Source organism: Cyprinodon tularosa, unplaced genomic scaffold (assembly GCF_016077235.1).
Source record: "Cyprinodon tularosa strain WSP-4 unplaced genomic scaffold, ASM1607723v1 ctg10, whole genome shotgun sequence".
Classification (NCBI taxonomy): Eukaryota; Metazoa; Chordata; class Actinopteri; order Cyprinodontiformes; family Cyprinodontidae; genus Cyprinodon; species Cyprinodon tularosa.
Genome location: NW_024037782.1, coordinates 2,324,324 through 2,347,890, shown reverse-complemented (window position 1 = coordinate 2,347,890; position 23,567 = coordinate 2,324,324). Strand labels below are relative to the sequence as shown.

Here is a 23,567-nt window from a genome sequence, read left to right as displayed (position 1 = left end):
GAAAAATTTGTTTAGAATTAGTTATAGTAGGAATTATTCAATTAATATATAAAAACAAATCAATTTAAATAATAAAAGCACAAATAGCCACAAGTAGTATTTCAAGCATAATTAACAAATGTTTGCTTCTTTAGCAAGATATCAAATTATGATAGAACACTTTTTGGGCAGTAATTTATTGTAAAGTATTGTATTGTTTTGTTCATGTTCTATTGATAACCTGAAGAACAGTTTTTCTTCTTTTTTTTTTTTTTTGCCCTCTATGAAGTTTCGGGCTTTTAATTTGAAGCGTAAAAAAGTGGTGTTGCTGATTTCCGCCTTGCTGTGGCTTGACTCTGGTCTTTAAAACAGAGTCGGTCTTTGGTCGGATCACATGATTGCCCGGAGCGTCAAGAAGCAGAGATATACAGAAGGGGAGAGGCGCCCTCTTTGAGGCAAAAATGATTATCAGTCTACCCAGCCTACATTAAAAACTCTGAAAGATTATGGATTATGTTATAAAGAAATCCCAGACACACACACACAGAACAAGACAGTATACCACATGTGGACTAAAAGCTTTAACTTAAATCATTGCTGCATGCAAGTTGATCAAAAGCAATGTCTTTATATTAAACATTCATACAAGCCTCCATGTTTACAGTAAAAAAGGTAAAATATAAATGTGCAGTAAACAGTTTCAGTAAATCACAGAAAGATGTGAACATCCTAAAATGATCAAAAACATATAGAGGCAATTTTTCTTTGTGAATTATGCATACAATAAAATTCCAAACTAAATTTAAAAACAAGATGAAAAATTGGGCATATGTTGGCTTTTTTTAATCACAGTTATTCTGAACATCTGCAGGAGCTTATAGAATGTAGAATGTCTCTGTTGAAAGTTCCAGTATTTTTTTTTTTTGGGGGGGGGGGGGGGGGGGGGGGGCATAAAAAAGTGTTATATTGTTAAAAAATATTTTTTTTTTGCCTTGAATGTGACTTATGTCCCATACAATTCTTCTAAAAAAAAAAAAGCAGCATTTTTTAAAGCGTCTCTTAATTCATGAAGCTTCCACCACCGTGTTTCAATGCAGCTACAGTTTTCTTTAGTCGCTGCTTTGTGTTTTTCTACCTGACTTTTTTAAATGTCGGCCAAAACATTTACCTGGATAAAATATATTCCCATGAAGGTCCAGGTAAGTTTTAGCTTTGGCCTGGTTTCTTTTGTGGAAAAGAAAAAAAGTAGCATATCTTAAAACTATACTTTTTATTTCAGACATAAATTAAAAATATACAGTCGATTGTTATCACTTGGTCCTATTTTCTCTCTGTTCGTATCAGTGCGCGCCGTCATTCTGACAGCGAGCTCAACAACAGCCAGATGCATGTCTCGCTCCGCCTAGCTAGGAGCTAGGCGGAGCGAGACATGCATCTGGCTGATGGTGTCGCGCGCACTGATACGAACAGAGAGAAAATAGGACCAAGTGATAACGACGTGTGACTTTTTCCACTACAATGTTTTTGGGATGCAAAAATATCGCTCTTTTGAACACATAATGTTTTGGGAAGAGAAACGTTTTATTTCGCTGGGTCTAGCAAACCTGCCGGACTACTTTCGGCTTGACCAAAGCTGGACGAGAACTCTGCTCACAGGATGCTGCCAGGGGTAAGTCAGTGTGATTGCATGACACTGGTGATGGGGATGCCATACAGATTCATGTCAAAAATCCCGAACTATCCCTTTAGGACAGACCTATAAAAGACAGCTGTTGTTATCCACACTTGTCCTTCGCCACCTGTTATTCTCTTACTTTTTTGTAATGTAAAACTTTCTAAAGATGTAACTCACGATAAACAAAAGAATTTTATAAATGTAACATCTATTAGTACTGTACTTATACGTTTTAATTAGAAATTCAACATCTAAGAATTTAAAATCAAATGATGCAGACAGTTCTATAAAGTTTGGAACATTACTGAAGCTCTTGAACTGTTCAGTTGCTTGCTCAAGAAGATATAGTACCCTAAATTGCCTTTTGAATATTAGAAATATAGGAATATTTATTTGTATTTCATTTACGCCAAGCCTGTGATATAAACGCTAAAAAGAAACAGGAAAGAAGCTTACAATTTACTTGGAATTAAATCAGTTTTTGCTTTTTATTATCAAACTATAAACTTCAAGCTAAAACTTTTAATCTGACAATTTTAAATTAGACCAATCAAATGACTTTCAGATTATTCACTTGTAACCTGTCATAACGGTATTTATCCACTAGATTACAGCATCCCTCAAAGCTGACCATTTAACAGCAATGCCACGATAATGGAGAAGCAATCTTAGTTTTTTTTGTTTTTTTTTACTGTTGGGATTACATTTTGAATGTAAAAAAATAAAATGTAATGAATGTAAAAATAATATTTTATTTGGAAGAGAAGAAATGTTGTAAAATATTGTTATATTATGTGAGAAGTAGTGGGACTGAGTTTGCATGGGGGATCTCAATGATGCAGTTGCTGAGATACATGTTATTTGAAGCTTATCAATAAAATAAAATGATCCACTTCCAGTCACCTTTATTACAATTTCTCCAACTCATCAATACCATATATTGGACCAGTACAAAAATCTTATTTGGCTGAAGAGCAAATAATTTCTTCTGCACATTAAAATGAGAAGTTTAACCAAAAAAAAAAATGTTTTACCTTAATATCTCTCTAAGAAGCAACCCCATGCTGATAAAGTACACTTATAAGCATTTGTTTATAAAATGTAATATTTTGCATAAATGCATAGATGTAGCCAGAGAAAATAACAAGTTATGGAGTTGACATAGCCAGCAGGTAGCCATACGCTGAACAATTAAAAACACAATTTTTTAAATAGATAAACAAATTCAGACAAAAGGCTACAAAAAGTCTACAAGACTGTTGCTCCTTGTAAGATCATTTAACCTACAGTAGCCAAGATGAATAAGACTATTACAGTGCAGAATAATAAGATTTCATTGTGAGTTCTTGGACTATAACTTTTTTTTTTTTTTTTTTTTTGAAATGGTGCACTTCCTTATGTCACTGATGACATCATTTCTGCTCTCATATATAAGACAGATGGGAGCACTGAGGACTATCTTGGACCCTCAGCTGCTCTGTGGACTGTCTTTCGATCATCATGCGTGAAATTGTACATCTGCAAATTGGACAATGTGGCAACCAGATCGGCTCAAAGGTAATAAAAAAGGCAACATTAACAAAAATATCATCTGTATATAATTTCACATGAACCACATAACTGGCATTTAAAATGCTTGATTTGGTATGGGAATATGATGAAGTACGACATTTATAAGAACAATATGGACTATTACTAAACCGTATGCGTATTTACTATTCTGTATAATTGTTCTTGTATAATTATTCTTGTAAATATTTTGACTTCTGCATTTGGTCTGTCACTTATTGTGAGTGACAGAGGGTGTTCCCTGTCAAGCTCCCTTTAAAAAGATAAGAACCAAAGCAGAAACGCTGTGGGTGGGACGTTTTTATCAGAGCTAACACGAAACAAGAGTGGGGAACAACAAAATGATAAAAAATTGGCAACATATGCTTTTTTTTTTTCACATTTTGTGGTAATCTACAAACAGTCAGATGACCTGAAATCCTAAACTGCAGTTTTATTATTTTTAAGCTGGTCCTGATCTAGCTCATACAAAATCATAAAACTCAAATAGAGAATGTCTTTGTTTTGTGTTTGAAATTCTTTAACACAAACAGAACCATGCAAAAATTCGGGACAAATCTAATTTCTTAATACTTTTCATCCAAATAGCTTTGGTGTTTCTATATGTTTATATGAGTCACATATTAAAGCAATACTTTTTGTTGCAGTTCTGGGAAGTAATCAGTGAAGAACATGGGATCAATGCAACTGGTATCTATGAAGGAGACAGCAATCTCCAACTGGAGAGGGTCAACGTCTACTTTAATGAGGCGCATGGTACCACACCAATTCATCTGTTTGACCAGTGTTGTTCAAAACCTAATTTCCTGATTTTCTGTTGTTATGTTTTCAGTAAATGGCTTATTGTTAAATCACAGAAATACATTGATTTGAGATGTATATTTCCAATCATTTTTTTTAAATGCATTGATTTTGGTTATAGGTGGTAAATTTGTCCCAAGAGCACTGCTTGTGGACTTGGAGCCTGGCACTATGGACAGTGTCAGAGGAAGTCGCATTGGTGCTCTCTTTAGACCAGACAACTTCATCCATGGTGAGGCAAACATCAAAGAAAAACACAATATTATTATTGTTATTATCCATTTCAGTTTCACTTTTGGAAAGGTTACTTTACACGAAAAAAACAACCTTAATTAAAGCCTAAACTGTTGAGTATTTGCACCTAACTATTGTGGTAAAACTAACCTACCTTCTTTAAATCTGGCATTGCAGGGAGCTCAGGAGCTGGAAACAACTGGGCAAAGGGCCACTACACCGAGGGTGCGGAGTTAGTGGAGCAGGTGATGGACCGGGTGAGGAACGAGAGTGAAAGCTGCGATTGCCTCCAAGGCTTTCAGCTGGTTCACTCGCTGGGGGGTGGCACAGGCTCCGGCATGGGTACCCTACTCATCAATAAGATCAGAGAGGACTACCCAGATCGGATCATGACTACCTTTAGCATCATGCCTTCTCCTAAAGTCTCTGACACAGTGGTGGAGCCTTATAATGCCACGCTCTCCGTACATCAGCTCTTGGAGAACACAGATGAGACTTTCTGCATTGACAACGAGGCTCTCTATGACATCTGTTTCCGTACCCTGAAATTGACCACACCAACTTACGGGGATCTCAACCACTTGGTCTCTATGACCATGAGTGGGGTCACAACCTCTCTTAGGTTTCCAGGACAACTTAATGCTGACCTTAGGAAGCTGGCTGTCAACATGGTGCCTTTCCCCCGTCTCCACTTCTTCATGCCAGGCTTTGCCCCTCTGACACCAAGGGGTAGCCAGCAATACAGAGCTCTCACTGTGCCTGAACTTACCCAGCAGATGTTTGATGCCCGAAACATGATGACGGCATGCGACCCACGGCGGGGGCGCTACCTAACAGTGGCTGGTGTCTTCCGAGGCAGGATGTCCACCAAAGAGGTGGATGAGCAGATGCTTGCAATACAGCAAAAAAACAGTGCCTACTTTGTCGAATGGATCCCCCATAATGTAAAGGTGGCTGTGTGCGATATCCCTCCTCGAGGTCTAAAAATGGCTTCTACATTCATCGGCAACAACACAGCCATTCAGGAGATATTCCGCCGAGTGGGAGAGCAGTTCTCCCTGATGTTTAGACGGAAGGCGTTCCTCCACTGGTACACAGGAGAGGGTATGGATGAGATGGAGTTCACAGAGGCAGAGAGTAACCTTAATGACCTGGTGTCAGAGTACCAGCAGTACCAAGATGCAACTGCTGATCTAGATTGGGAACTAGAAGATGAAGAAGAGGAAGGACCCTCATCTGCAGGGACCACAAAGTTTCAGTCTCAGACTGAAACCAAACTGGAAACAGTGATTGAAACCATTAAAGAAACTGTAGATGAGGAGTGTGGGTGACAAATACAGCTTCACAACGAAGGACTCTTTGGGGAAAAGAATTAAGACCTTGTAGCTCATTTCTTTGTAAACTAATTTTGATATTTGTAGGTTAAGCTGTTTAATACTTTGGTTTGCTGATGAAGATTCTCAGTCATTCAGGTCAGGTCATCCCAAAAAAGGTTAAAAAAGCAACAAAAAAAAAACACTGGACTTTGTTTTCCAAGTTTGAAGACGTTTCGCTTCCCATCCAGAAAGTTTTCTCTATTCAAAATGTCTGGATTAGCGTTGAGTTCAGAGTTTAAAAGAATAGCCCAACAAAAGCCTTGTTATGGCTTAGAAAACATGCAAATTGAGCCGAAATACTTTGGTTTCCTTAATGAGATTAAAGCAAGGCTGTATAGAGGGCAGTGTTTTAGGACTTTTTTTTAGCTTTTGGATAACCTTTCAGCTCATAGAAATAAATACATTCTATGCCAAGAAGATGCCGCAGGGTAGACCCAGGACTAATGAGACAGATTTACCCACCAAACACTTTGGAAGGCCTCAGATTGTATGTAGAAATTGACTTTAGGGAGAAAGGTCAGGACATCACTGCTCTCCAGAAGGAAAATTCTGGTAGGCCTATTGGAAATTTTCATTGGAAGGATGAATGACAGAGGGGTGTATACATTAGCTGCATTTATTTAATACTTAGTAAGTTTGTAATTTGAATTTATGTTAACCTTTTGCTTTTTGTTCTCTGCTGACCCTTTGATTGTCTTTAATCAAAGTAAAAAAAAAAGAGTTTAAAAAGATGATTAATGCCTTTTCTTCACCAAATTCAGCTAGGATGAATTCATATCCATCCACTCTAGACTCACTGTGCACATGCACATCATGCTTCTCTTATAAAACCCATGAAAAATTATATTTGAAACATAAACACCTCATTGAAAGTGAAAGATACCACACCCACAGACATGGCTCATATAACTGACCCTTAGAAACTCGAATATGCAATTTCTAATTAGTATAATGTTGAGGGTATAGTATAATCTATTGGGAGCTTTATGCTGGGAGCTCTGAGCCATTAAATAGTAAAAAATCATGTCAGAAGAGTGAGGTAGCTGTAATCCAGACAATTTATCAATGGTGAAATAAAACAATAACCAATGTAAAACATTACATAACAAGTGGTCCATTCACTCTTTGTGGAGTGAGAGTTGTGACATCTAGATTAACGTCAGTGAAGGTGCACATAAGGTTAGAGTTTATAGTAAACAGCAGTAAAATAAAATATTTAATCCAGCCAGGTCTGTATGAATGTCCTTGTGTTCCTGTTAACATTGTAAGATGAAACCTGTGGCTCACTGCTTAAAAGCTGTCAGCTTGATATGTGTTTTTGTGCAGACTAATTAATTCAGCTTTATTTTTTCCATTCCATGGGTGTATTATATGTTAATGCATTTATAAGAAAGAAATCAGCTAAAAGAAAAAATTGGTATTATTATTCTTTTTTCTTTTTATTGTTGTTATTATTATTATTGATATTATCAAAAAAAAGCTGTTTAGGTTATCAAGCATTTATGTAACTCCTGTATGTAAAAATACAAATATTTTTGCAACAATACATGTTTTTTTTTGTTTTATCAGTCATTGTAATTAGTTTTTTTCTCTTTGAAATATTTGATGAATTTATTTGTATATCTTTAGGAAAAAATACTTTTTGCATTTCTATCGAATCTACACCTTTAAAAATATTTGTGATATTTAAATAATATTTTTTTGTGTATGTAAAAAGGAACATTCATTAAAACCTAATATATATATATATATATATATATATATATATATATATATATATATATATATATATATATATATATATATATATATATATATATATATATATATATATATATATATATATATATATATATATATATATATATATATATATATATATATGTCTCCCCTGACAGTATGTTTGATAATTTGAAGTAAAACTGGCCAAACTGTAGTGTTGGAAAGGACTCTGATAGCACGCCAACATGATACCGTTCAAGGCTGTCACACTGTTTCCTCCCACTTGCCCAAGTCTGGAGCCCTGCGATTATGCATGACATTGACAGAGCGTGTTCACTCCAAGATAAGGACAACTGACTTTGAGATGTCCCTTCACTCTGCAGTAAAGTTGACTGATCTCTTGTACGGCACTGTGAAACATTACATCCTATGTGTATTATTGGTTAAAATGCCGACTAATATATTCCTGTAGGGCCAACAAGGTCTCAATTAAGCAAAGTAGAAATATTGTGAAATAGATATGTCTAAAAAAGACTTGCAATAAAACTTTCAATGTTTACTTTAGTAACAGCTTTAGTAAAAATATCAGAATAGCTGAAGGGGAAATGTTCATGTCTTCATAGACTTTTAGTAAAATTCTAAATTATAATAATTATTGATATTGATCTCACACTGGAGAAATTTACCTCTGCATTTAACCCATACCCTTGGGGAGCAGTGTGGGGTTAAAGGTCTTGCTCAGGGACCCAGAGTGCAGGCTGCAGGGATCGAAGTGGGTTCTTGCAACCTTCTCAAAGCACAAGCGCGCCGCTCTAACCACTAGGCCGACACTCCCCTTATATTGACAAACAGCCCTGGCTCATTGAAGCAGTGAATCAGGGAGACCTCTAGGGATGTGCTGTGGTATCTGATGTTATTGGTAGTAGATCCTTCAAGTTCTGTCATTTATTAAGTGGGGTCTACTGGATCATGCTTGTTAGTCTTACATATCGAACAGATGCTCACTTGAATTTAGCTTTGGGAAATCTTGAGCCCATGTCAATGCCTAAAGCTCATCAAACCATTCATTAACCATTTCTGCTTTTTCTCTGGACATATTACCCTCCTGAAATATGCCATAGCCTACAGGGAATTACGTTTACAGTCTGATCAGTCTGTAGCAACGCAGGCTCATATACATCCAACTATGACACAATGCTCTATCATATACAGCCTTGACTTTATCTGAAATCTGAGTTAGAGTAGTCCTGCTAGATTATGACCATCTACCACTTTATTTAATGAACCCTGCCAAACGTTATGCAGTTTTCATTCATTACACAACATTTGATAGAGACTATCGAACCACTACAAACTGGGAACACACCACAACAGCTGGAGGTTTGGAGATGCTCTGATCCAGTCATCTACACACCACAATTTGGTCCTCATAACACCTGCTCTAATTTTTTTGTTGATTGCCCATTTTCTTGCTTCAAACAAATAAGTTTTTAGGGTAAAATGTTTCCCCTTATATTACCCATTCCCTATAAGAAATGTTATGATGAGAAAGTAATCATTGTTATTTATTTCTCTTGTTAATGGTAACATAATAATACCTGACAGATGTCACTTTTCTTAAATTGATCGTTATAAGATTGGGTAATTTTAAAACGTGTCAAAAATGAACAGAAACGCATTTTCTTTCATCTTCCTTCTACATCTTCAAATCAGACCACGTGATTAGAACATATAAACAATCAGAAATACTTTATGAAAATATATAGCACATTAGTAAATGAAATCCATAATAGTTTTTAAAGATCATATTCGATGGACAGACTGATTTTGATATGCATTCCATTTTTCAATAAACATTTAATTGACATGTGCACCAGCTGATAATATTCTGCAATTATCATTGAGCTGAATTGTGTAACATCCAAGGTGAAAATGATTGCTGCCTGAAGCTGGAGACAGAAAACGTTAAAAAAAAACGCATTAACCCTCCGATAATTAATATTATTCTATGCGTGGCAATGAGAATTTGATTTAGGCCTACTTTATGTGTTATATACATATTTTTGAAGAGTTTTCTTTTGCATCACGGGGTCCACTGACGTAGAATAAAAAAGCGGAAGTGCCTGATCTTGTCACGTGACCGCGCTGAGAAGAGAGGAGGGGTTTCTGTGTCACTCATTTCTCGGCGTGAACGTCTTTCCGCCGGCGGTTCATTCACGCTTCAGACTCCTGCTTTGCTTCACGTCGAGCTTCTACCTCTTTGCTGCTCACTTCATTAAATCATGAAGATCTGGACCTCAGAACACATATTCAAGTAAGCACCGATTTTATCCACACAGACAGAGCGTTGAAACGATTGTTTCAAGCTTCCTAGAGCGGGGGACAGGTTTGATTAACCTTGATTTTCATTTAAATTGTGTGATTATATGCCTATAAAGGCGAGAACCCTTACGTAGTAGGATTGTTTTGTAAGAATTCAGTTATATTGCTTCTTGTAGATACTGATTTTTTTCTTTTTTTTAAGGATGGGGGAGTAATTGAAAAATTCTATAAAACTTAGCAGCTAAGGGAAAAAAAAAAGAATTGACCACAGTCCGCTGTCATTGACTGATCTCTGCTTTTTTTTTAACCTTATGTAATTCGCCGCCCGGACCGGTGAGCTGCGGTGTTTAACCTTTCGCCTACATTCTTCCGTACGTGTTTCCGTAGCTTCTTACGTCACTCACCGGCGTGTTCACGTGTCGCCATGGAAACCGTTCAACACTACCATATCAACACTGCTCTACCCAAAGCTCTCATTTGAAACATTTTTTCGTGACGAAATGAATTTTTTTTTTTTCAAACAGGGTTTGATTTATTCATATCTGTCTTAATACTTTATTCCTATAATTCGTATTTCCTAAATCTTAAAGAAGAAACTAATTTGTTATTTTAAGTGCCTTTGTCTTTAAAAATCATAACATCCTCTAGGAAAGTTTGTCTGGAATACATGAATTACTAAAAGTAAAATAAATGAAATTATAGTAATAATTCCCTTAAATTGGATCCAATCCATGAATCTAATTTAGTTTTTAAGTTGGGGCCCTGTACTTTTGATGCTTCAATATGATCCATAGTTTTTCTTTAGTGTTTTACTATTTAACTTTGAGAATAAGTGTGCTATAAAAAGGAAATGGTTTCAATGCTGTTAAAGGTCGTTTTAAGTCTAAAGGTTGCTCATTTAAATCCTAGTTCCCTCCAGTTCAAATGCCAAAATCCGTCTTGACATTTTGAATCCAACCATTTTGGATGTATTTTACTTAAATCTATTGATAATATTTCATTAAGCTTTTGATTGTATGGCTCATTCTGTTAAGCTGTCTATTTGCAAATGACTATAGTTGGTAATAGTATTTATGATTACTATCCACAGCCATCCTTGGGAGATGGTGACGAAGGCTGCTATGCAGAAATATCCCAATCCTATGAATCCCAGCGTAGTTGGAGTGGATGTTCTGGAGCGAAACGTCGACCAACAGGGCCGCCTCCGAAGTACAAGGCTGCTCAGCACAGAGTGGGGTCTGCCATCCATTGTGAAATCTGTGAGTGTCAAAACTTTTAACTCATAAGTGTTGACTGCGGTAAAAAAAAGAAAAAAGTTCGACATTAAATCTAGTGTTAAAACTAAATACATTAATCCAAATGCATCCTCACATGACTAACTTTCCATGCTGCAAGTCTGACCTGAACAGTTAAGGCTATTTCTGTCCAGTTATAGTACCAGGCATGGGCTCCGGGTTCATGGCTGTGTGCCACAGCCCGTGTTGTACAGGACACAGTGGTCCCATATCCATCATTGCTCAGATGTGATCCCTGACACCATGTGATGTAACTTTCCGTCAGCTCGGTCAGAAGCAGAGGTGACTTGAAAGCGGTGCAATGACGAAGCCCTCTGCAGTTGCACAACTTGTAATTTGAACCCTTCCCTAAGGTAGCCCTGACTTACTGAACTCTGGAGTGATGAGGTTGCAGAAAACTGATATGGGGCAGTTCTGTCTGACTCGCATTGTCTTATGTCAGCATTTTATAGCAACCATTTTATATGCCGCTTGAATTTTTAAAACTGGTCCATTCTAACTATTTCAATTTAAGTAAGACACCTAGACTCTGCCACTGACAACTTATTAACACTCCATTTAGTCAGTAAAACACTCGTGCTTTGTGCATGAATAGACAAGATATTTCATGTTGTATCTTGGGTTTTTATAAAGGTTCTATTTGGCTTTGATTTAAAATCCCTTCGCTCTTTAGCAAATGAGAGATTTTTTTTTCCGTGCAAAAGCTGTATTTACTATAACTTCCAAAAAACAAAAAAGCTTTACTGAAGAGGAAACTTTCAAAGATGAAGATTTACGTCTAAATAAGAACTGAATAAGTGTTTGTGTGATACTGTCCTATTTTTATGCTAGTTGTTAATGTCTGCCTCTTTCTTTTAGCTCATTGGAAACGTACGGAGCTGCACCTACATTCAGGAGAGCTCCGTTGTGGATCCCAAAGAGAGAACGTTTGAACTTCAATCCTCAAATGTGAGTGGTGGGAGCTCCCCTTTCTTAATGCATGTCTAGACTTTTACTAGAGTTTAGGATTTTCATGTCTTCCACAGCCATTGAACATCATGTTGGGAGTTTATGCCTGCTTTATTTGTTGTTTTTTGTCCCATTTCTCTTTAAAACCTTCAGTTACAGGAATATTGTAGCTAGATGAATGATGGTCTTTGCACAAGTCATACTGGCAAAACAAGCTGTGTGTGGAATATTACAACCCTATGCAGACACGCCAAGTTTAGGTAGAGTTTCTGTGACCTCCTTTTAATTCCACGTTTGAGCTCAGGCTAGTTAATGGTTCTCAGAATGAAGATGTGCTTGTTTTACAAGCTGAGTAGGATTGTTAACGGGCTCTTTGTCAGGTGCAGATGTGGAAATAACCCATTATGTTTTCTCTTCAGATCACCTTCACAAACATGGTGTCTGTGGATGAAAAGTTAACCTACAAACCACACCCTGAAGATCCAGAAAGGTATTTGTCCAAATAGTGTTACTTTAAATATTTTCTTTTTCAGTCATCTGTGATTAGCCACTTTTTATTAAATCTGTCATTATTTTCTAGGACAATACTGACTCAAGAAGCTATCATCTCAGTGAAAGGGGTCAGTCTCAGTAGTTACCTGGAAGGTGTCATGGCAAACACAATCTCCTCCAATGCTGGAAAGGTAAAACGCAGCTTTTATTTGTGTTTACTCTTCTGTTTGGCAGAATAGAGAAGTCCTATTTTTTTTTTTTTTTTACAAAGTGTTCTAGTGGGATTGGATTTAGGCATATTATTTCCATAGATCGCTACAAGTTCCTATAAAATATTTTAGGCTGATATTAAAAAAACTGAAAGGGCATACATTTTTTTTTCTTTTTTTTTCTACAACAGTGCCTACATTTCACCATAAATGGAAAACAAAACTTAAAATACAATTCTTTTGGCTGTTTAAACCCTGTGTTCAAATCGGGTCATAATGAATAAAATGCAATAATTACAAATGGAAATGTCTCTTTTCTCAGTGGCAATATAACAGGCAGCCGTTGTGAAAAGTCTTGCGTGCATTGCATTTCCAACAACAATGACTTAAACCAAAAGGAATCTGTAAGGTTTCACTGTGTACCTAGTTATCTAAAGAATGTGAGCACAGTCAGAATATTTTCTTTGTTTGCGTATCAACTCTTGTACATTTAAAAAAAAAAAAAAGGGCAACAGCTATCAACACAGAGACAAACATATCTTGCTAATGTGAATTTTCTTTAAATATTACAATGATGTTTGTTCTTCCTTGACCAGGGTCGTGAAGCCATGGAGTGGGTGATCAGACGGCTGAATGCAGAGATCGAGGAGCTGGCAGCCACAGCGCGAGGAACCATCCGAACTCCAATGGCGGCTGCAGTCACAGACAAATGACTACCTCATTAGTTTAGAGACTATAAATCAAGATTCCCAGCCTTCCTTTATGATGCTCCGGTGCCGTATTGGTGCTCTGGGTTTTCTGCATTGTTTCTAGGGTACACTTGTAAACTCTACTGTCTACATCTGATGTATTTAAAGCGGCGGACTCCAGCATAAAGGATTGCTGAACGTTTCCAGGGCAGCACCGCCACCAACGGGCATCAGCTGGAGGAGCGTGTGGCACACTCAGGGAAGGGTTTAAACTCCACTGGCATAGCAGGCAGTAACTGAACCAGAAACCAAGAAAAAAGTGCCAAAGCAGACATTGCTTTTTGTCCAGCCTCTCGCACACAAACGCCTCTGCCAGCTGTGCTTTGATATTTTTTCAGCAGACGCCTGAATGTCATTTAGTCTGCAGGGTTCAACTGGATTGTAAAGAGTTTTTATTCACATTCAGAGGAGGGTTTAACTACTAATGATTTGTGATGGCAGAAAACTACGAGTTAACCCAGCGTTAAAATGTTATTTGTGAATGAAGGTAGGAACAAACAAGTAGGTCAAAGTTTCATAGTTTGAAACTTTCTCTATAGTTCCCTATGGGACCGCAGCAATACTTGGACTCTGTACTAGGAAACGTGCAGACCTGATTCTAAACTGTATTTAAGAATTTAATGAAGGGATCAAACTTGCCATATTTATGCTTTTCTCTTGGTGGAAAGGCGCTTTCCAGTACATTGTGAAGTGTATCTAAAAGGGTCTTCTCTCACAACTTTTTATGTATATTTTAAACTGTTACTAAATTTATTTATTTGTGTTTGTTTTTAAATATTTGTGGGTTTTTGACTATTAAAAATATACATTCTTTAAACTTTAGTTTGTTCTTGTTGACTTTGTGCCCAAATGAGTGGAAAATTAATGCATTAAACCAGAATGTTGGCTTAAAATGTAGTATGTAGTTTGGTGTAAACCCTTTAAGTTGATATTCTTAAACAGGCCGATGTAGCTTAAAATGTGCAAAACAGTGCCATTGTAAACATGAAATAATGATTTTCACATTTGTACATGCGCATCTTGGTGGATTAGAATATCACCATTTAGATAATTGTAAATGGGTGTAGTATTTTTATCTGTTTATTTTGATGATGGTATATAGCTAGAAAACAAAACTGGATTTCATACAAAACTGAAAAGTTAAAGAAATAACAGTAAATGGAGAAAAGTACCATTATGGCTTACAGTGTGATTATTGCTAATTCAACAGGTACTGACATTCTTTGCAGGACAGCAAGTAGCCTATTGTCAATGGTGAAAATACTGACGATGACCTAATATTTTTTTTAAAGGAAAGTTGAGCGGAAGGGAAATTGCACAACGAATTGCGGTAACCAAAGTATTGATGAATTAAGATAAATCTAGGTTCTACCACAAAGATGTTGGCTACAGCTCTCGCATTCCTTGTCAAACATAGAGATCAGCATCTTTTGTGGGCTAATGAGGAAATTGCAAATTGGTTTTTCTGGAAAGTCTAAAAAGATAAATCTGAAGTTGGCATAATCAGTAATGGTTTAGGGAGCTGGGTTATACCACTTGATGTATTTTGCAACAGGGTATGGTACTTGCTTATTTTGCCCCTTAATTAATATATTGAATATTAGGAGGAGGGAGAGGAGATACAACCAGACCCAACAATGCACAGTAAGGCTTCATTCTAGGATGTAATACAAAGCAAAAGTCTGTTAATTGAACTTTATTGAGCTCCCATTGGAGATATTTACCTCTGCATTTGACCCATCCCCTTAGGGAGCAGTGGGCTGCCATCATGGGGCGCCTGGGGAGCAGAGTGGGGGTTTAGGGTCTTTTGCTCAGAGACCCAGAGTGGCAGTCTGTGGGAGTGGGGCTCAAACTTACAACCTCAGGATTCCAAGCTCTAAGCCCTAACCATTAGCAGCCCAGCAGACCCAGGGATCACCCCCAGGCCACTCTGCACAACTGCAGTAATTCATGCAAAAGAAGCCCTGGCCATTTACTGGATGGACACAGTGCATGGTCTTCCTTTACTTTTGTAATATTTTTATTAATTTTATTCTGATTTAGCAATTTCCTCAGAGGCGTAATGTCTTTTTCATTAGCTGACATAAACATCTATATTCAAGAAAGTAAATATCACACAGCTTGTGATGAATAAAAATTCCAATGAAACTACTGAAGGAAATTATAATTTCATGATTCTAGATTACTGACCAGTACCTTGTGATTTTTTTTTTTTTTTTTTTTTTTTTTTTTTTGATTTAGGAAATCTTCAAATATTTGACTTTAATTCTAAATGAGTAAAAAAACAAAAATATAAAAGATACTTGTTCGTTTTCCTTGAACGTTTCATTTATGGAATTATGCCAGTTTATGGGAAACTTTGCAATTTATTACTAATCTATGTTCTCCAGTTGTAACAGTTTATCACTGCTTCTATATAAAGTAAAGTCGTTTAAAAATGTATCACAGTAAAGTAAGAACTTTGTAAATTTGTAAGAATTTGGAGAAATAGATTTCCTGGAAATATGATGCCATCTTCTTCTTAGGACTGTATACTGCGTCCTAGTGGTAGAAGTCGGAAACTGCAACCCAATCTAAGGCCAGAACAGTTCAATATCATAATTAAAAATATGAGTTTATTCTGCTGTAATATTTGCGATTTCTTTGAATGGCAAAAAAGGGGCATTTTTTTTTTCACGAAGGTTTACAGTAAAGTCATCTAGATTGTTTATTAGCCTCAATTTTTTATATATATAAAAATTAGGGCTATAGGCTACATTAGAACAATTTTGTAACCTTCTGTAAAACTATGGGAAAAACATATAAGAAAAATCAACTGAAAACTAAAGATAATTTCAAATTAAGAAAAAAATAATCTGCAGTACAACTGAGTGAAAATATCTGCTAAACAGCACGATCTAGCTATTTGTTTTGTATACACTCTGTGTATATAAAATGAAAATAAAGTTTGTCTAAGTCTAGCTATTATCAATCACTTTCTGAATCAAGGCATTGTATAGCTTTCCAGTTCTTCTCTAAACAGGATAAATGCAGCACAAATTCCCTAAAAAAAGGATGGTTGATTAAAAGCAAGGTATGCGGTCTACTTCTGCAATGTATTGGATAAGAACATAATGAACACTTTTCCTCAGTCTGATGGATTATTTTACAAGAAGAGCAGCAACAAAAAATGATTTTGCTGATCTGTGGATTTTGTTTCAAAATAAAATATTTTGACAGCAAAGTATAGTAGTGAAAGTACTTATGGGATTTTTTTTTTCAGAAGTTGAACCAGCTATGTCTAAACCTAATCCACTTGAGTAGTTTTATGTAGAGCACATTTAATAGCAAATATATTTTTATCCTAAATGCAAATTTTTTATATGTCTGTTTACTATTAGCCCCTTACTAAATTAGTTGCCGACTATTTCAATCATTGTCTAGATTTCTTTCAATCAGCCCCACCTAGTGCCCTCAAATTCCTCAGAATTTGCTATCCTTTCAGTTTTTAACACTATGATTCCTTTATCTTATTTATTTATTTTTTTGTCTATACATTTAATTGTTTAAGCTTCCTGCTAGGGATGATTGACTGACCTACCACTAAAAATATCTTAATTTTCTCCTTAGATCATAAATTTGGCCCTGTCTCCATGTTTAAACCCTGTCTTTGTAAAAAAAAAAATAAAAAACAAACACGCAAAAGAGAAAACAAAAAAAGGCCGGTTTATATTTCACAAATAAAAACTATTAGAAATAGTATGAAAATCAAGGAAAATAATTGAAGTTGGTTAAAAAAAACAAGCGATTTGCAATCTTTAAGATTATTCAGGGAGTTTTTAATACTTAGATATTTAAGTTAAAGCTAAATTGGTTAGAGTTCTGCTAACAGAGACGCTGAGTTTTTTTTTATATATATTTATATTCTAACAATATAAACTGCTCCTAATAAAATATAAATTTCTAATAAAAATATAAACTAAAATATAAACTGCTGCTGTTCCCAACAACCTCAATTAGTTTTTACATTCATGTTGATTTTGCACAGTTTCTATGTTAGTCAGTTAAATAACCTGCTGCTGTTATTTTGTACATCTCTGATGTTGCTGCAATTTTTAAATATCCATTACTGTAAAAATTGCCATAGCTGTATATTGGTTATTTATTCTCCAGGGGCACAGTTTTATACGGTTAAAACACTTTACAGTCCAGTTTTTTATGATTTATCTTTTAACTATTCATTATTATGTTATTCTCATAAATTTTTCTAAGGTCCACATTTGTGAGACAATTTTTTCTATAATCTTTTTGTTGCTGTAAACACCAGAATTCCAACATTGTTGGACAACAAAGGGATTTTCTATTCTATTCTATTCTATTCTATTCTATTCTATTCTATTCTATTCTATTCTATTCTATTCTATTCTATAATAAGATGTGCTTAAATGAAATTCTGCTGTACTTTCTGAAGAACAGAAGCTCTTGCTTATTTCTGGTTTAAAACACTACAAGTTATTCATAAATTACGAGAAGTAAGGGACATAATTATGTCATAAGTGGGTAAATTGGCATTCTAGTCTAGCCAAGCATTTGCTTTCTCAAGATACCACAAAGGTCTCTGGTGTGAAACTCAGTCTAAATCTCAAGCTCCCTAAACAAGACCCTGAAATGCCCTCTTGGTGCCATTGGTGTTTGTAGCCCAATGCTCTCTTAAAAACCCCCCCGAAGAGGATGATTTACAAACCAGTAAAAATAAAATTAATCTGCTTCTTTTATTCTCATTTGGTAATGTCAAAATTCCTATATTCGAAACAAACTACATCTTAAGTCAAATCAGGTTCTCTAGCTGATTTACCATCAAGTAGAAAACCCCCCAAAAATATTTAAATCAAAGTCCCAAACCTAAAAAAAATCTACTTGAACTATGCTGCCTTTAAAAATGTAAACTCTGCCATGTTTTTTTTTTTTGTGCTGTTGGCTTTTGATTAGTAATTTCGATTAATTAATTTGAAATATGTTGGAATATATATTTATTTTTTTATTGAAAACTTAATAGTCAGTTGGATTTATTTTCAACTACAAAAATCGTCTAAATTGATTTTGTCTGTATATTCAAACACTAGCAAGAGTTTGTTATTAATCATCGACTAAAGGAAATTTGAGCTTTTATGAATGGTTTTCCTGAGAGTTTAATCAAGTTTCACTACATCGCCCTCTAGTGTTTAGAGGAATTATTTAAAATCCTTACGTCACGCTCCACTCCTTGTTCACGCTTTCTCAGCCAATAGAAATCAACCATACAGCAGGCCCGGAGCCAATCAGACGCCTCTGTCTCGTTTAAAGGTTTTGAATAGAGGGACGTTTGAAATCAAACAGCCTGCGTTTAAACGAAGCGTTCGCCTTTAGTCACACTTGATTTTCCTCCTTTGCGTACTTTGCCTTTTTCTGTGTCAATCTCTCCAATTGTTTATAACATAAGGACTACAAAACCGGCGATTGTATTTAGTTAGGAAAACGTCTCATATCAGCGGATTCCTCAGGTTCTTACTTGTTTATGTAGCTCGCGGAGAGGCTACAGTTAGCTGGTCGATGTAGCTGCTAAGTAGCCTGGGTGGGATTACCTGCTTCAGAGCTGCTTTAGTTTCTTGCAAATTATTGGGCTGTTTCGGTTGCTGTTGGACACTGTGCAATAATTTATTTAGGTAAGTATTTATTTTTTTTTTGCAAGAAATAGTTATCAGACGAGTATGAAGGGTCGTTTTTTAAGCCTTAGATGCTAAGCTAACTAGTCGGAGATAGGGAGGCACAAAAATGGCTGCTGTATTTTGTTAAAAGAAAAAAAAACCTTATAAACTAAAGCGTCTGAATTTGGTTACAATTTCATCACTATTGAGCAATTTCTATGTTCACATTTATAAGTTAATCGGTGTCTCAATTGGGTGCTTATAAATGACTCCTTTTCTTAACAGGATATGGACTCTTCAGCCACGAGAAAAGTGAGCAAAGGCATCAAACCCCAAAAGCCAGAAATCAAGGTAACGCAAAGTACATGACTTTCAAGATGACAGATTTATTTAATTTAGCTGCCTTCAAGTGGGTTGTTTCACACGTTAATAGTTTAATCAGTCTGCACAATATTTTTTACAGATTCATGCAGCAAGAAGAATGAAACTCCCATTATTTACCAAGTAGAAATAAGTACAGAAACGAAAGCTGGGTCTGAAAAGTCAGCCTTTTTTTTGACATGTAAATGATAAAAGGAGAAAAAAGGGCCATTTATATTAAATCTGCCCCAAACAAGCTTGTGGTTTTCACCAGCTCAGTTATCTGTTCTGGTTTCCTTAGTTGCTAGTGGAAACGGTAGAATAATCATTGAAATACACCTTTTTTTTTTTTTTTTTTTTTTTTTTCCTCAAACCAAAAATTTGTGTTGCTGCATGATTATGAAGCATACCAACGATTGATATCCAGCTAGAGAAACCATCCATCCATTCATTTTCTGACACTGTTAATCCTAAGTGGGGTCGCAAGGGGTACTGGTGCCGTTCTCCAGCTGTCTACGGGTGAGAGGCAGGGTTCACCCTGGACAGGTCGCCAGTCCATCGCAAATCAACACAGAGACAAATAGGGCAAACAACCATTCACACTCACACCTTAGGAGAATTTAGAGAAGGCAATTAACCTAACAGTCATGTTTTTGGACTGTGGGAGGAAGCCAGAGTACCAGGAGAGAACCCACGCATGCTCAGGGAGAACATGCAAACTCCATGCAGAAAGACCCCGGGCAAGGAATCGAATCAGTTCAGTGACCTTCTTGCTGCAAGGCAGCAGTGCTACCCACTGCGCCACTGAGCAGCCCGCTAGGGAAACCCTTTGTATTAAATCATTATAAAGACAGAAACATTTTAATAGCTTCTGAGTCTGGAAAACTGGACTTTTCAGAAAAGTCTTTCTTTACAGAGGTAACTTGAATTAAACTGTTTTCTTTTGGTTGCAGTCAAACACTGATGGGCCGAAACGGGTTCCTGTGTCTCATCAGTCGCACATCATCCAGAAGGCTGTGGTCACACCGGCTCAGCAGCCGCGTGTTCTGGGTGTTTCAAATGGTCCTCAGCGTGCCCAGCGGCCCGTTAGCCAGCAGAAGCCAGTATCTCATGTCTCAGTAGTTGGCAAGCAGACTCCTCCTAGTGACCAGAATGTAAACCCAGCTGTTTTGAAGGTAACTCCTGCACCACAGCCAAAACCTGTCTCCCAGCAAAACCAGCCAAAGACTCACACGCCCAGTAGCAACTCTGATCAGGCTAACCCCCCAGCGGACCTGGCGAAGCAGGAGAAGCAACAGAGTAAGTGCTTTACCTAACTGAACCAGAACATATCAGTTTCAATGAATATTAAAATACATCATTGCTATTTTAGACAAACCTGCCAAGAACAGTGAGGCTTCATCATCAAAGTATGTAAAGTTTACAATACAGATAGACTTCATGCATTACACAATCTCCAAGGTTGAAATCGAACTACATTTAAATCTCGTCTTCACACAGGAAACCATGGAGCCTTGAAAATTTTGACATCGGCCGTCCCTTGGGAAAGGGCAAGTTTGGAAACGTCTACCTGGCAAGAGAGCGCCAAACCAAATTCATCTTGGCCCTGAAAGTGCTCTTCAAGAAGCAGCTGGAGAAGGCAGGTGTGGAGCACCAGCTCAGGAGAGAAGTGGAAATCCAGTCTCATCTAAGGTAGGACCATTTGAATGAGTTCTTTGACTGGGTTTATATAAAAATGAAAATTACATTTTGATATTTACAATTCATCTGTCTGGGGATTGTATTAGTACAGATCTGGATTTCTGTTAGTTTCATCCAGCCATTGAACCAACAAAACAAGGGGTTTTAGGGCCAATTTTCTTTTTTCTTGCAGACATCCTAATATCCTGCGTCTCTATGGGTATTTCCATGATGCTTCTCGTGTTTATCTCATCCTTGAGTATGCACCCAGAGGAGAGCTGTACAGTGAGCTGCAGCGCTGTGGTAGTTTTCCTGAGGACAGAGCTGCAACAGTAAGAATTCCACTTATACTGAAATCCCACTTCCTCTGTAACCACTCTGCTCTGTAACTTCATCAGCCTCAGACCTAGTACTGTTTCAGTTCACAAGAACGAGAATGGACAAAGTCCCCGGATTTAGTTTTCGCCCCTCCCTCTTGACCAAGTATGCATCATAGCATACTTGCGTCTCAAAATGGACAGCTCTCCCAGCATGCAGTGTGGCAGCAGCGGCTTCCAGATTAGCACTCAAAGTATTAAGTTTAGTTCTCCTTTGTGTTGCCGTTGTATAAAAGTAGCTTTTAAGATAGTTTAAGGCGAGAACCTTACTTTTAACTGTCACTATATGGCCCATGTACTGATCGACGCCCTCCTCTCAACATCAGAAGTTTTTTTTAATTTTTGTTATTTTGCACTAAAACAGCAGACCTCCGAGGTGAACTGCAGCCAGCGCTACCTTAGCCTGTCTGCAGCAGCCATCTCTCGGCATGACCGTGTGTAAATTACCACTGGCTCTGATTGCGATTATTATTTTTTTCTTATTTGGCAAAACATTCATTTGATTTGTGTTTATCTGACTGTTCATTATTCCCCCACTGAATAAACTGAACTTAAATGCATGAGGTTTGCGTTAGGTCAAATTAAAGCGGATATAAATCTTGTTTGCTTTTTTTAAAATTTGTTTATTTTATTTTACTTTTCCTTTCTTAGTACATCATGGAGCTAGCAGATGCTCTCCATTACTGTCATACGAAGAATGTGATCCACAGAGACATCAAACCAGAGAACCTGTTACTAGGTGGTAATGGGGAGCTGAAGATTGCTGATTTTGGGTGGTCTGTACACACCCCATCTTCCAGGTACATGCATATCCCATGGTTATTAACCTGCTCTCTATTTATTTTAAATCAGATTTTTTTTTTTTTATGTTTTGCTTTACAAAAACAAGAAGTCACAATGTTTTGTGCTACATCTCCTGCAGGAGGTCCACTCTGTGTGGAACACTTGACTACCTTCCTCCAGAGATGATCGAGGGCAAAACTCATGATGAGAAGGTGGATCTTTGGAGTCTTGGTGTCCTCTGCTACGAGTTTCTTGTTGGGAAACCTCCTTTCGAGGCAAAAACTCATGATGAAACCTACCGCAGGATTTCAAGGGTAGGAATTCAGACAAAAAATGGTTTAGTTTCACTGTTTCATTTTTCACAGTGGATCGTCACACTGAGAATGTTTTACACTTTTTTTGTATGCAGAATAAAGCAGATCAATGTTTTAAATGGCTTTTTAAAATGAAAACATTTTAGTTTCATACAAACAGCCCAGGTGCACATAAAGACTTAACATTCCTGTTTTTTGTTTGGACGTAGGTGGAATACAGTTACCCCCCACAGGCCGGCATCAGTGCTGGAGCTAAAGACTTTGTTGCTAAGCTGCTTAAGCATAACCCCATGCACAGACTGCCTATTAAGGGAGTCCTAACTCACACCTGGGTGCTTGACAACTCTACAAAGAAGCCTACCACCTTTAACATTGAAGAGTCCGGTCAGTGACTGCGCTCCCAGCAGCCTGCCACGTCCACAGTGCGAGGAACCATCTGAACTCCAATGGCTCTGTAGTCACAGCCAATTGACAACTACGTCATTACTGTAGACGATTAACCAATGAACAAAGCGGACTACAACAGTGGCACTTCTCACTCTTCAACACAATGTTTTTACCTCTGGGTGATATATGAATGTTTGTTTCCCATTCATGTAAAGGCATTACACAAAAGCCTATAAAGAATCCCATAATTACTAAAACTGAAATATTTACTGGAATAATAATGCCATCATAACTTTAGAAGATAAAGGGTAACAAAGTGTCTCAAATTTGAAATTATTGGATCTTTTATAAGGCTTTTGCCTAATATTAAAAAGCTAATGCCTTTACATGAAATGGGAAATGATAAATCACTTTGGAGGTCAAAACAATGTGAACAGTGAGAGTTTGTTGCTTTTTGTTTTCAGGACTTTCAAATGGGATTTTTCACTGAGATGATTTGAGTTCAATTACTGTTTTAATTACAACTGTCCAGCAGAGGGCGCCAAGCAACCACTATAACAGTGCCTGTCCATGGATTTAATGTCTTGTATTTTTTTCTGTTTTATAAAGTTTAATAAAAATTTTAGATCATA

The 23,567-nt window shown here is 36.8% G+C and overlaps 3 protein-coding genes across 3 annotated transcripts; all 3 read left to right on the top strand.

Moving 5' to 3' along the window:
• Positions 1-3,082: 3,082 nt before the first annotated feature.
• tubb1 (tubulin, beta 1 class VI) lies at positions 3,083-5,763 on the top strand. Its single transcript, XM_038300988.1, has 4 exons — positions 3,083-3,211; positions 3,871-3,979; positions 4,146-4,256; positions 4,436-5,763. Exons 1-4 carry the CDS (start codon positions 3,155-3,157, stop codon positions 5,587-5,589), a joined length of 1,431 nt encoding a protein of 476 aa, XP_038156916.1. The 5' UTR covers positions 3,083-3,154; the 3' UTR covers positions 5,590-5,763.
• A 3,748-nt stretch (positions 5,764-9,511) lies between these two features.
• Positions 9,512-14,193, top strand: prelid3b (PRELI domain containing 3). Its single transcript, XM_038300877.1, has 6 exons — positions 9,512-9,670; positions 10,769-10,937; positions 11,832-11,921; positions 12,341-12,411; positions 12,502-12,604; positions 13,219-14,193. Exons 1-6 carry the CDS (start codon positions 9,639-9,641, stop codon positions 13,333-13,335), a joined length of 582 nt encoding a protein of 193 aa, XP_038156805.1. The 5' UTR covers positions 9,512-9,638; the 3' UTR covers positions 13,336-14,193.
• Positions 14,194-18,704: 4,511 nt separating this feature from the next.
• aurka (aurora kinase A) lies at positions 18,705-23,567 on the top strand. Its single transcript, XM_038300773.1, has 9 exons — positions 18,705-19,052; positions 19,320-19,385; positions 20,348-20,693; positions 20,767-20,803; positions 20,895-21,086; positions 21,268-21,406; positions 22,103-22,251; positions 22,374-22,548; positions 22,758-23,567. The coding sequence occupies exons 2-9, from the start codon at positions 19,323-19,325 to the stop codon at positions 22,938-22,940; spliced, it is 1,284 nt and encodes a 427-aa protein (XP_038156701.1). The 5' UTR covers positions 18,705-19,052; positions 19,320-19,322; the 3' UTR covers positions 22,941-23,567.

Bases quoted from the DNA above. Each gene is read 5' to 3' on its own strand.
- prelid3b (XM_038300877.1), top strand. From the start codon at position 9,639: ATGAAGATCTGGACCTCAGAACACATATTCAA. The intron at 11,922-12,340 runs GTGAGTGGTGGG...TTTTCTCTTCAG, and splicing joins TTGAACTTCAATCCTCAAAT to ATCACCTTCACAAACATGGT. The intron at 12,412-12,501 runs GTATTTGTCCAA...ATTATTTTCTAG, and splicing joins CACCCTGAAGATCCAGAAAG to GACAATACTGACTCAAGAAG.
- aurka (XM_038300773.1), top strand. From the start codon at position 19,323: ATGGACTCTTCAGCCACGAGAAAAGTGAGCAAAGGCATCAAACCCCAA. The intron at 20,804-20,894 runs GTATGTAAAGTT...GTCTTCACACAG, and splicing joins AGTGAGGCTTCATCATCAAA to GAAACCATGGAGCCTTGAAA. The intron at 22,252-22,373 runs GTACATGCATAT...CATCTCCTGCAG, and splicing joins GTACACACCCCATCTTCCAG to GAGGTCCACTCTGTGTGGAA.
- tubb1 (XM_038300988.1), top strand. From the start codon at position 3,155: ATGCGTGAAATTGTACATCTGCAAATTGGACAATGTGGCAACCAGATC. The intron at 3,212-3,870 runs GTAATAAAAAAG...TTTTTGTTGCAG, and splicing joins GCAACCAGATCGGCTCAAAG to TTCTGGGAAGTAATCAGTGA. The intron at 4,257-4,435 runs GTGAGGCAAACA...CTGGCATTGCAG, and splicing joins ACCAGACAACTTCATCCATG to GGAGCTCAGGAGCTGGAAAC.